The sequence below is a fragment of the Ochotona princeps genome, chromosome 18, assembly GCF_030435755.1.
Source record: "Ochotona princeps isolate mOchPri1 chromosome 18, mOchPri1.hap1, whole genome shotgun sequence".
NCBI classification, from domain to species: Eukaryota; Metazoa; Chordata; class Mammalia; order Lagomorpha; family Ochotonidae; genus Ochotona; species Ochotona princeps.
This window is the reverse complement of record NC_080849.1, coordinates 43506972-43519698: the sequence shown is the minus strand read 5'-3', so window position 1 is coordinate 43519698 and position 12727 is coordinate 43506972. Positions and strand designations below refer to the sequence as shown.

The 12727-nt window shown below is 41.8% G+C and overlaps 1 protein-coding gene and 1 pseudogene across 3 annotated transcripts in view; both read right to left on the bottom strand.

Annotated features, from left to right (window-relative positions):
• Positions 1–556: 556 nt before the first annotated feature.
• The window catches only part of NDC80 (NDC80 kinetochore complex component), a 42021-nt gene continuing 29850 nt past the window's right edge, over positions 557–12727 (bottom strand). For all 3 annotated transcript variants that reach the window (XM_058677021.1, XM_058677020.1, XM_058677022.1), the window contains exons 12-17: positions 11550–11702; positions 9546–9635; positions 7969–8061; positions 4512–4642; positions 1018–1120; positions 557–851 (exon numbers count right to left, since the gene is read on the bottom strand). In XM_058677021.1, the coding sequence (XP_058533004.1) occupies positions 708–851; positions 1018–1120; positions 4512–4642; positions 7969–8061; positions 9546–9635; positions 11550–11702 (714 nt within the window). In that variant the 3' untranslated portion in view covers positions 557–707. The remainder of the gene's footprint in view (positions 852–1017; positions 1121–4511; positions 4643–7968; positions 8062–9545; positions 9636–11549; positions 11703–12727) is intronic.
• Positions 3497–3915, bottom strand: LOC105942708 (ubiquitin-conjugating enzyme E2 D2-like; annotated as a pseudogene).

Sequence of the window (12727 nt, the reverse complement as noted above, 5' to 3'; positions counted from 1 at the left end):
ATATTTTAAAGAGGTCCCAGTGTGATGGTTTAATGAATAAATCTTTACCTTGCAAGCTGCTGGGATCCCATATGGGCACCAGTTCATGTCCCGGCTGCTCCAGTTCCCATCCAGCTCCCTGCTTGTGGCGTGGGAAAGCAGTGGAGGATGACTGAAAGCCTAGGCACCCTGTGCCCACTTGGGAGTCCCGGAAGAGGCTCCTAGCTTCGGATCAGCTCAGCCGTTGCAGCCATTTGGGGAGTGAAACAGTGGATGGGGGATCTTTCTCTGTGTTTCCCCTCTCCGTAAATCTGATCTGCCTTTCCAAAAAAAAAAAAATTATAAAATTTTTTTTCTTATTCAAAAAAAGGAGGAATGAGTTATTGACACACAGAACATACATGAATCTCAAAATCATTATATATAGAAAAAACATAAAAGTGTACCTAGTTCCAAAGCAGTCATAGACACTATGTACATGAATGGATGTGACCAGCTTTCGGCCCACTTGATAGTTTGCTCGTTCAGATCAAACTATTCACTTTCTCAGTTATTAATTTAGGCAAAGAAATGAGAGAAAAAACACTGATACAATTTTATTAGTTATAGGTACCTGTGTAACTGGTCTTTCATAGCTAAACATAATAAAGCAACCAGTATACTCCCAGGCTATATACATTCTCAGATAATGAGCCAGACTTATCAAAGACAGGAGGAAATCCACACTTTCATCTGCACTCGTCAGGAGCTGTTAGCACAGCCGCGTTCTTCTTATACTTCTCAGCCATCTCTCTGATGTGGTCCCAGAGCTCTTCAGACACGCATTCTTCATACTCCCTATCAGCTTTAGCAATCTGCTCCTCAAGATGTTTCTAGCGGAAACAATTAGCAATTGTTAATGTAAACGTTAATTTCTATTAAGGAAATTTAATTGTGAAATCCACAAAACATGGGTATTTGCTTTATTTCTGTTCAGGACTTGCAAATACCCATGTTTTGTGGATTTCACAAGTGCAGGAAAGCTTTTCACACACGTACCTCCACAGATCCCACATGTGTAGCAACCATTTCTAAAAGACGCTGCAAGTTATTCCCCACTTTCCGTCTTTCTTCAGTGGTAGTCTGCACAACTAGTTGATACCTGTAGAAGAAAAACTCTTCAGTCATCTAGCACACAAATTAGTACCCAAACCTCATGCTTCAATATTTAAAATGGAGCAAATGGTCTTACCACTGTTATCATAAATACACATGCTTTTGGCAAACAGGGAGAAGATTCAGTGGAACAGACATTCAAATTCAAATAAAAACAAAACGTGCATACAGGACAAACTCCAACTTAATGTTCTATCCATAGCATACAATAAAAGAGTAAGTTGACTATTACTGTAACAATTTTTGCAACCACGTTGTGAGAAAATTTCTTAGTTATTTGAGGTCCACTTAAACTTAACTAAATGAGGGTTCTTCAAAAGTTTGAGGATAATGAAATTAAAAAGTTCTTTTGGAGCAAAGCAATTTGAAATCCATGCACAGTTCTTTCATATAATGCAATTCCACATATTTTTATTTTTTATATAATTATTGTTTAAGGATTCATTTATTTTCATTGGAAAGTCAGAATTTTAGAGGGGAGGAGAGACAGAGGAAGAGCTGTGTCTGTTGATTCAGTCCCCAAGCGGCTGCAACTTGGGTGGAGCTGCGCCGATCCAAAGCCACCAGCCCGGAGTCTCCTCCAGGTCTCCCATACGGGTGCAGAGTCCCAAAGCTTTGGGCCGTCCTTGACTGCTTTCCCAGGACACAAGCAGGGAGCTGGATGGGAAGCGGGGCTGCCAGGATTAGAACTGGCACCCATATGGCATCCTGGCACGTTCAATGTGAGGATTTTAGTTACTAGACCACCATGCCAGACCCAAATAAATATATACTTTTTAATGTTCACAGAACTGTATACTTGATAAATAGGTGCACCTGAACAGGAGACCTGGCAGAAGTTCCTGGCTCCTGATTGGCGCAGCTCCAGCTATTGTGGCTCACTTGGGGAGTGAATCATTGGACGGAAGATCTTCCTCTCTGTCTCTCCTCCTCTCTATATATCTGACTTTGCAATAAAAAAAAAAAATCTTTAAAAAAAATATTTATTTGAAAGTCAGAGTTACAGAGAGACCAAGATCTTCCAGCTGCTGCGTACTCCCACATGGCTGCCACAGCCAGGGATGGGCCAGGCCAAGCCCACAATCAAGAGCTGCTGCTTACGTAGGCAGCAGGGTCGAAATACCTGGGCCTTAGCAGGGAGCTCTACCAGGGTAAGAACCAGCACTCACATGGGATGCTGGCCTCACAGGCAGCAGCTTTACCTGCTATGCCATAACCGTTTTGCCATTTGAGAACATTTTTATTCCTTATCTTTTAGGTGTATTACTGATGGGAGGGTTTTTTTTTTTCTTACTGTTTCAATATCAATTTTCCCAAAGATCCTGTGATTTTTAGTGCATAGTTTCATATAGTATCCTGGTTATTATGAAGACAAACATTATGTTACAGCAGGCTGATTACAGAAGACAACATGTGTATTTTCCAGGGAATATAACATAAAAACACATGATGCTAATGAAGTTGATTAAAATTCACTAGCAACCAAAATAATCTGAGGTGACTTAAAATTTTATGTTGTCTTCAGAGATTAAGACACTGTTTATTAGACCTGAAAATGAAAGGTTTCTTGGTTGACACTAACTACAGTAGTAGCAGAATGTATGTCAAGTTAGAAGTTGTTCTGTTCCAGTTATCCACAATTCCCTCCACTCCAATAAGCTCTATGACACAAAGTGAAAACCAAACAGAATCTGGACTGGAACCATAGTGGATCACACTAAGCCCCCACCTGCGGCATCAGCACCCCATCTGGGCAGCAGTTCCAGTCCCGGATGCTCCACTTTTTTTTTTTTAAGATTTATTTATTTTCATTGAAAAGTCAGATTTACAGAGAGAAAGAGAGAGAGAAAGATCTTCTATCCTCTGATTCACTCCTCAAATGGCTACAATGGCCAGAGCTGAGCCGATCTGAAGCCAGGAGCCAGGCGCTTCTGGGTCTCTTGCGCAGGTACAGGGTCCCAAGGCTTTGGACTGTCCTTGGCTGCCTTCCCAGGCCACAAGCAGGGAGCTGGATGGGAAGTGGAGCAGCCGGGACATGAAATAGTACCCATACAGTATTCTGGCATGTGCAAAGCAAGGACTTTAGCCACTAGGCTATTGTGCCAGGCCACAGATGCTCCACTTGCGATCCACTCCCTGCTGCTGCTGACCTGGGGAAGTAGTGCAGGGTGGGGGACACTGCTCCCAAGTGAGAGACCAGGAAGACGCTTCCAGATGGCCCAGCCCTGGCCCTGTGGCCATTTAGTGAGTGAACCAGCAGATGCAAGATCGTTCTGTGTAGCTTTTCTCTGTAACTGTTTCCTTTTTTCCCCCCAGAGTTCCCCTATCTTTATTTGTAGAGGTCATCAAATAATTTCATTAATTACATCACATGCTTCTGAGTCCATTCCCGAACTATTCTGTTGTACTGTTCTCCATCTGTTTTGTAGAGGCACTAAAGGATCATCTGGATTGGGATTTTACAACACAGAACAGAAAGACAAGAGGACTCTTGAAACAGTGCTGGAGACTACTGTGACCACAGAATATCAAGACAAATGGTGTTAATATTTGGGTAATAAGTTCTTGTTGTAAATGCAACCTCAGGTGGTTTGAAGGGGTAATCTGTAGGCAAAGGAATTGTCAAGAGAAATACTCCACCCTGATAAGATCTGTCATTCGGCCCCATTATTGTAGCCTGCCAACAGAACATATCATCTCCAACAGGACCTGCTGAACACTGTGCTGCCGGGGGTGCTGGGCCAGGTCACTCAATTCCTTGTGGATTCTCTTTGGCGCCATGGTGGGAGGTGGGTGGCAGTAGCCCCCTGGGGAGTGAGGTCGGTGGGGGTGGGAGGGAGAAGGGCCGGGGTCCGGCTGGATAGGCTGCAGGGCCCACTCAGCTCCTGGGCCTGTTGCAGCAGCCTTCTGTGTGCGCTGCTGCCCCAGGCACCACCACAGCCATGGCGGCCTCTTCCTTCCCGGCTCAGCGCTGCCTCCTCAGCCTCCACGAATCCCTCGGCCAGGGAGCAGCGCCCAGGGTCTGGGGCGTGGCCCGGCCTCTTCCTGCCTGGCTCAGCACCGCCTCCTCAGCCGCCATGGATCCCTCGGCCAGGGAGCAGCGCACAGGGCCTGGGGCGCGGCCGGCGCCTCCTGGTCGGTCAGCCGGAGGGACTGCCCGGCCTTCCTGCGGGCTGCAGGTGCGCCGAGGGGCGGGCATGCGGGCGGGCAGCGCTGCAGGGGTGGCTCTGTGTCTCAAAACATGCACACACAAATGAAAAAAATCTAAAACCTCCCCCCACCCAAAAAAACTCACAAAATCCAATCACCTGGTTTTATCGAAATGTTAAGTAATTAATCTCAAAGCAAAAATATGTATCTTGGTGAGATGAACTTACTCCCGTTGGACAGCATCTAATTCATTCATCGCCTCACTGAGGCCATCATTGACGGCACTCTCCAGAAGGTTCTTGTGCTTTTCCAAGGACTCGACCTCACTGGCACATTTTTCATCCTCTTTCTCAGCTTCCTATTAAAATAAAGTCAAGGTTAGAGTCTGTGGATAGTTACCATCTATGTATGAGGTCAACTTAAAAAAATTTACATAAAGCATTAAAAGAAAATCAGGATATTTATACCTTTATAAATAAGAGACTTTAAAACGCTCTTTTGTGAATTCTCTACAAGTGACTTAATTAATATGCTCGTATAGTATTTTTAAATCTGACTCAAATAAAATTTTATGATATTTTGATTAAATTCCTCTAGAAACACGAAGAAGGCAACATCTGGGTCATTATTTCACCAAGGCATTTCACTATATTGGGCAAAGAGGCCCAAACAAATCAGTCTTGAGGTTTATAAAGATGAAGCATTGTAAGATCTTTCCTTTAATGAATTCAGAAAATAGACTGAAATACTGCCAAGGAGGACACAGGAAAAAATAAAAACCATAACACTGATTACCAAATATTTCACAGTTCACATGTAGATATTACATAATATGTATTTTTTCAAATTTTTATTCATGTAAACACATCTTATGCATTCCATGGGTACAGTTTCAAGAGCACAAACACATTTTCTTGCTTCCCCCTAATATCCCTCCTTCCCTTCTTTTTTTTTTAAAAAGATTTATTCATTTTATTACAGCCAGATATACACAGAGGAGGAGAGACAGAGAGGAAGATCTTCCGTCCGATGATTCACTCCCCAAGTGACCACAACGGGCCGATGCTGTGCGCGCCGATCCAAAGCCAGGAACCAGGAACCTCTTCCGGGTCTCCCACGTGGGTCTCCAGGGTCACAATGCATTGGGCCATCCTCAACTGCTTTCCCAGGCCACAAGCAGGGAGCTGGATGGGAAGTGGAGCTGCCGGGATTAGAACCGGCGTCCAATAGGATCCCAGGGCTTTCAAGATGAGGACTTTAGCCACTAGGCCATGCTGCCGGGCCCCCCCATTTTTTTTAACAGTATTTGCAGTCATAATTTTAATCCACTTTATATTCACTGGCTTAATTTACCACTAACAATATTCCACAATAAATAAAAAAACCACATTTCCACCGGGGGACAAACATGGGCCAAAATATCAATCCTAAAGTGACCATTTCCAGGTTCAGCAAAATTATGCTTCAATGCTATAAAAGGGTAAATATTATAATGAAAATAGACACAAGACAGCTGAACAGTAATCTATAGCTATTTTAAGATGTATAGAACCCGTTGTATATAAACTAAAATTGAAATGTCAATGAAGTAGTCACAGGATATGGTTAAGAACTTTCATTTATTTTTAACATACTGGTTACTCAATACTATGTCAATTAACTCCATAATGTTATAAATTGTTGCTGATGTTATGTTGGAGCTTTCAATTGATTGGGATGATACTCTGCTGGCTCTACCCTCAGACCACAGAAGGTCTCCCTAAGAAGCCGTTGAACTTATCTGGACAATAAGATGCTGGACTCTATGCTTGGTACATGTTTGCAATGAAGGAATCTCAACTGAACTTGAACTGTGGTAATGCAACAAGGTGGAGGAATCCACCATGGGGGGGAGGAGGGTGGGGAAAGAGGTGGGGGGGAAATCCCAGTACCTATAAAACTGTGTCACATAATACAATGTAATTAATAAATAAATTAATAAGAAGTGACCATTTCTATACATTTTTGTAAATGCTATATTAGCTGCCATATCAGAGAAAACGTTTGTCTCTTTAAGACAGACTTTGCTAAGCCAAACTGGTTTCCAGTTACATTCATTTTATTGTAAAAGGCAGGACTTCACACACCCCCTCCACCCCTGTATATCCAGTCATCTGTTGAACATCCGGGCTGATGCCATGGCTTAGCGATTGTGAAATGAGGTGCAATAAACACGGGAGTAAATAACTCTCTCCGAAGCTGGTTTCACTTCTTTGGGTAGATTCCCAAGTGCAGGATAGCTGGACATCTGTTTTCAGATCTGAGAGGAATCACTATCCTGTCCTCCATAATGGTTGCAATAGCTTATATCCCCACAAACACTGGGTTACGAGAACTTTTGTTTCACTTCCTCAAGAGCATTTATTGCTTTTTGACTTTTGGATGATAGCCATTCTAACTGGTTATGTGGCATATTTTCTAAAAGTTTTATGTTGCTTAAAAAATGTACAGGTCTTGGGCCTGGCACAGTAGCTTAGCAGCTAAAGTCCTTGCATGCACTGGGATCCCATATGGGAACCGGTTCATATCCTGGCGGCCCCGTTTCCCATCCAGCTCCCTGCTCGTGGCCTGGGAAAGCAGTCGAGGACAGCCCAAAGCCTTGGGAATCTGCCCCCGTGTGGGAGACCTGGAAAAGGCTCCAGGCTCCTGGCTTCAGATCAGCTCAGCTCTGGCTGTTGCTGTCACTTGGGGAGTGAATCAGCCGCTGGACTGAAGATCTTCCTGTCTCTCCTTCTTTCTGTATGTCTGACTTTCCAATTAAAAAAAAAAAAAAAAGTTGGGCCCGGTGGCATGGCCTAGTGGCTAAAGTCCTCGCCTAGAACGCCCCGGGATCCCATATGGGCGCCGGATCTGATCCCGGCAGCTCCACTTCCCATCCAGCTCCCTGCTTGTGGCCTGGGAAAGCAGTGGAAGACGGCCCAAAGCTTTGGGATACTGCACCCACGTGGGAGACCCGGAAGAGGTTCCTGGTTCCTGGCTTTGGATTGGCGCGCACCAGCCATTGCGGCTCACTTGGGGAGTGAATCATCGGACGGAAGATCTTCCTCTCTGTCTCTCCTCTACTCTGTATATCTGACTTTGTAATAAAAATAGATAAATCTTTAAAAAATAAAAAAAAGATAGCAACAAGATTTCATTTAAAAAAATGTACAGGGCCTATATATGATACAGGTCTCAAGAAACTCCGTCGGCATGGCTAAGTAAAAAAATATATTGGTGCAGCTAAAATTGTCACATAAATTATGTAAGTGGCAATCAACAGAATCCTCTCAGCACTTCAAGTAAAATGCCTCTGGGAGGGTGGGACAGAGTGGAATTCACATTTCTGGAATTCGGCTATAACACAGTTTGTAATGACTCTTGATGGACAGTCACACATACAGATGATTCTACTAGGGTTCAAACTTAGGATGTACGTAAGACTACATAACAACATATGACATTATGATCAAAACATTTTAGTCTTGTAGACACTGAATCATAGATCTAAGCATGAAGTATCAAATAAGAGAATAAATTCAAAACAATGCTAATTAAAAAACAGGTTCTTTTTTTAAAGAATAAAATGCTATGAACCCTGGAGCAGGCGTGTACGCAGACACGTGAAGGGACACGGGACGCAGTGCAGAGGCTGCTGCTTCTCACCTTGACTTTCTGTTGGTAAAGCTCGTCCAGCTTTTGCACTTCCTCTTTCAGCGTTCTCACACCTCTCTTGTTTTCTGTTATCATTGTGTTCAACTTGGGGAATAAAACTTTGTTTGAAAAATCATCATTATACATCAAAGACATTTTTGACAAATTACAGAATTTTTATATTATTAATTGATTAACTGAACTATGTTATTTTTTCTAGTCCTTTTGGACTCTAACTTGAGATTAAAAAAGATTTATTGTTTCCAAAAGAGAAATTACTTTTAATGAAACTTTAAAATAAGAAAACTTGTCTGTTTTTTCATATATGGCCATGAGAATCCTTTCCTAAGTTCTTATATATGTTATACAAATATTACACATTTCACATTAGTACACGTATTAATATTATTCTAACATTCAGAAATGTAATTTTTGACTTCTAATTTTGAAATTTAATCTTATGTTTACTTTCTCATTTTCATCTAGTTACACAGCTTTCTATTTGTTCAGTTTTGAATACAGCCAGGCATTTTCCCAAAGCACAGTAGTGTTGCTTTGGAAACAGTCTGCCGAGCAGGACTGTGTGCTCATCAGCGTTTTCCTCCTTTGGAACGCGGATGCGGACCCGCCTGCATCAGGCCTTACAGTCATTTTCTCCAAAGTCTATCTGCTCACGTTTTTTAAAAGTTTTGACTCAGTCTGAAAGATATTCAGCAATGACGTCCCTACTGTTTGGAATTCACACCTTTTTGAGAATCTGCTGGCTTTGTGCCCATTTCAACAGACCAGAAAAAACAAACTGAAGTAGGCTAAAGGTGTAACTTTAGAATCATCATCCCCACAGAGCACTCGCTATTCCTCTTCTTGCCATAGTTTGGAATTTCAGAAATCCCAAATTACATTAACAACAGTATGATGAAATTCCTTAATATCTTAGAGTTTTATATAAAAATATATTTTATATTTATACTTTATATATTTTCTGAGTGGGAAAACTTCTGATAGAAAATAAGTCTTGATAGAGTGTTGAAATGTAAACCTCTGTGGAGGTTACTACATGATTATTTCTGTTGATTACAACAGTGGTGCTCTCTCTCGGGGCCAGGCAGGAATTATGCTTTGAGGATCTTGGGAGCAGTAACCTTACCAGAAGTATTTTTGGAAGCACACTTCTATAGGAATTTCAGTTTGAGTTCTGAAATTCCAGTCTGGAATGAAAAACTCAATTAAAATAACCTCTTAATTTTTTGCAACTTATACACCATTAACTTCTCACCGTAAATGACACCATAGCTGCTTTTAAGGCAGCTACTTTAAATAAGCTTTAGCATTAAATGATCAAGTTAAAAGAGGTAATTTTCTATCAAAAAACCAGGGGAACCTGGTTTCATCTCACTTCATCATCAATGATGATGTGTAACCTAGGATGCTTACAGGGCCTTATAAGGTACTTTGTCAAGGGGATATTCAACTCCCATTTCTCCATAATTTTGTTAAAGAAATGAATTCCTTAGACACCAGGAACCATAAATCATGCTTTTAGGCAGAAAAATTTCAACTTAGCTTTTAATGACTATTTCATTACTTACTTGTTCTAAAGTATCCTCCAAGCCCATTTTTTTATTTAGAGCTTTATTAATTTCTTCTTCATTTTCATTCAGAAGTTCCTTTAGTGGTACCTATAAAATACATATGATTGTGGGTGATCAGTGTTGTATCATTATAAAATTTCTCATGTGATAGTTACACATTGTAACAGGAGTCACTATTGGAGAAAAAATGGGAAACTATGATAGTTTTAATCTAATATTAAGAAAGCTAGGCTTTTTATGTAATTTTTATAACTTCTTTTTGAGTACTTGTAAAATTTAAGATCTGTTCTAGAAATTCATTGATAATAAGCAAACATTTTACAAGTATACTTAAGTTCTCTTCAGTTGTTGTAGTAATTTATATGTTGACTGTATTTTCCCACCCAGTTCAAAGCAACAAGGCCTGGAGTTCTTAATTTGGAACTAGTAGTTTCATTGATGAGGCTTCTAGCACCATGCAGAGTGAATGGATGAATGCCGGGGAAGGTGTCTGCTGAGATTTCAGGGCTAGGTGGAAGTTGTGGAGCCTAACGCTAGACCCTTCCCGGGGTTCCAACCAAAAAGAGACATAGGAAAAGGGAGGCTACAGCTACATGGAATTAAACTTAGACATACCCTTGTCTTCACGCGATTCCTACTCCAAGAGCAGGTGCCAGTTTCTGCGAAGGAAACCAACTCTCGCTCACACTCACAACAGTGCTGACACTCACAGCAGTGCTGACACTCACAGCAGTGCTGACACTCACAGCAGTGCTGACACGGGGCTCAACTGTGGGCTCTCCACGTTGTTCCACTGGCCCCCCTTCAATGACACGCCCAGAACTCACTGGCTTTCCATTAATCCAAATGGTTTACTTTAAAAACTTCACCTTCAAACTGGCTTATGTTTCCTTTGCTAAATTCTACCTCACCAAACCTTGAGAGTTCTATGCTGGGCCAAGACTCTTCCTTCGGAGTGATATGAAGACTCACAGGAATATTTCTCCTTAAGATGCAGCCTTAATTAGACACTGATATCCTATGTCCACCAAAGTGCTTGAGGCTGGATCCCACATTCAGGGCCCAAAGGGAAGACACATTCCTGCTTACTCTTCCCTCTGTCCTGGGACCTAGATGTTGAGGGATTCAGGACAACGCCTATATTTTCAAGCTATTTTTTTCTATATGCATCAGTTTCTCAACCATTTTAAATGGGTTAGTCTTAAAATTCTCCACTGGTATTGTTTATATTTATCTTTTGTTCTAGACATGGAGTCAATGAATAATAATGCAGAAGGAAAAACGTATAGCCTTTGACTAACAACTCTTTAAAAAACTTCATACTTTGAAAATTTGTATTTTTGGAGCTTTGCAAAATAAATATTCTGTGAATAATTTAAAATTTGCAATGGAACAGCTAAAAATTTCTCTTCCCCAAATTACCTCCTTGGCTACATTTTCAGACTAGGCACAGAATTCTCAGTGTGGGCTGCTGGCACTCCTTAATGCTCCATGACACTGTCTGCCCTCATGTATGTCCTTATGCCTGGAATGCTTTCTCACACCACCTCCATAAAGATGTCATCTTTCAAGAGTTCATTCCAAGGTCACAACCTTTGGAAAATTTTTCCTACTGCCTGAGAAGCACTGATCTTCTTACTGTAAAAGTTCTAACACGGCACATGCCTGGCATTTATTTGTTTAGGTCTTGCTCCCATGAGGGCAGTAGGAACAACTAGAGAACAAGGGTTAGGTCTTCTCTGTCTTTATAGCCCTGGGATCTATTTTATATGGAATAGCATTTTTGGGGGATAACTTTATAGACAGAAATGAAGAAGAGGTTTTATACTTTGAAGAGTTAACTATACCAGAGAAAATATTTGTACCTCTAAGAAAAAAGAACACAAGGAGACCCAGTGTGTTTTATTTTTTTGTTTAGTCCAATGGTTATGAACAGACTGAGATTCAAATGCTTATAAACATCAACCGTCATTTAAAAACTTCTGAAATAGCCATACTTACATAAACTTGAGCTCTATATTTGACGAGACAGTTGGCACCAGCTTCAGGATTAAACTTAATTTCAAAGTCATAACCTTTGGAATTCTCAGCACCTTTAGGGATAAGTTTCAACTTTCTAGCCAATTTGTGGTACTCTGCTAGTTGTGTTTCAATCTGTAAGGAGAGAATACAAAAAAAGAAAAGTTAGACATAAAGCACTCCTGGTTTACACTGTGCTACAGCGGGTTGTATGTGGTTGCTGAAGCACTGGCAACACATACTAGTACTGGTTTGAGTCCTGGTTGCTCTGTTTCTGATCCAGCTCCTTGTAAAATGCATGGACAAGCACTTGGGTCCCTGTCACCCACATGGGAGCAGCTGTGTTCCCAGCATGCAGAACAGTGCTTGGCGGAGAGCAGATGCTTACTGTTTGAATCTATACATCTGCAGAGTCTACACAGTCTATTTTCATATTGATTTTCTCCATTTATACACATACTTGGGATGGGGGTGATACTGTTACACAATGGGTAAAGCCAATGCCCATGGCACTGGCTTCTAAAATGGGTGCTGATTTGAGTCTTTGCTGCTCCAATTTAATTTCAATTTTCTGGCATTGTGCTTGGCAAAGCAGCGGAGAGTGGCACAAATCCTTGGGCCTCTGCACCCCTGTGGGAGACCAGGAAGTGGCTCCCGGCTTTGGACTGGCCCAGCTCTGGCCATTGTAGCCATCTGGGGAGTGAACCAGTAGATGGAAGATCTCTCTGTCTCTCCTCCCTCTATAACTCTGCCTTTCAAATTAACACAAATGGCTTCTCACTGCTATTACGCATCATAAAAATGAATAATTTGAGTGAAGGAATGGTATGCGAAAGCACATTTTGAAAATTGCTTAACAATTTTCACAAACATTACCAGATGTCAAAAGCAACACTTTTTTTTTTTTTTAAAGATTTATTATTATTGGAAAGCCGGATATACACAGTAGAGGAGAGACAGAGAGGAAGATCTTCGATCTGCCGTTTCACTCCCCAAGTGAGCCGCAATGGGCCGGTGCGCGCCAATCCGATGCCGGGACCAGGAACCTCTTCCGGGTCTCCCACGCGGGTGCAGAGTCCCAAGGCTTTGGGCCGTCCTCGACTGCTTTCCCAGGCCACAAGCAGGGAGCTGGATGGGAAGTGGAGCTGCCGGGATTAGAA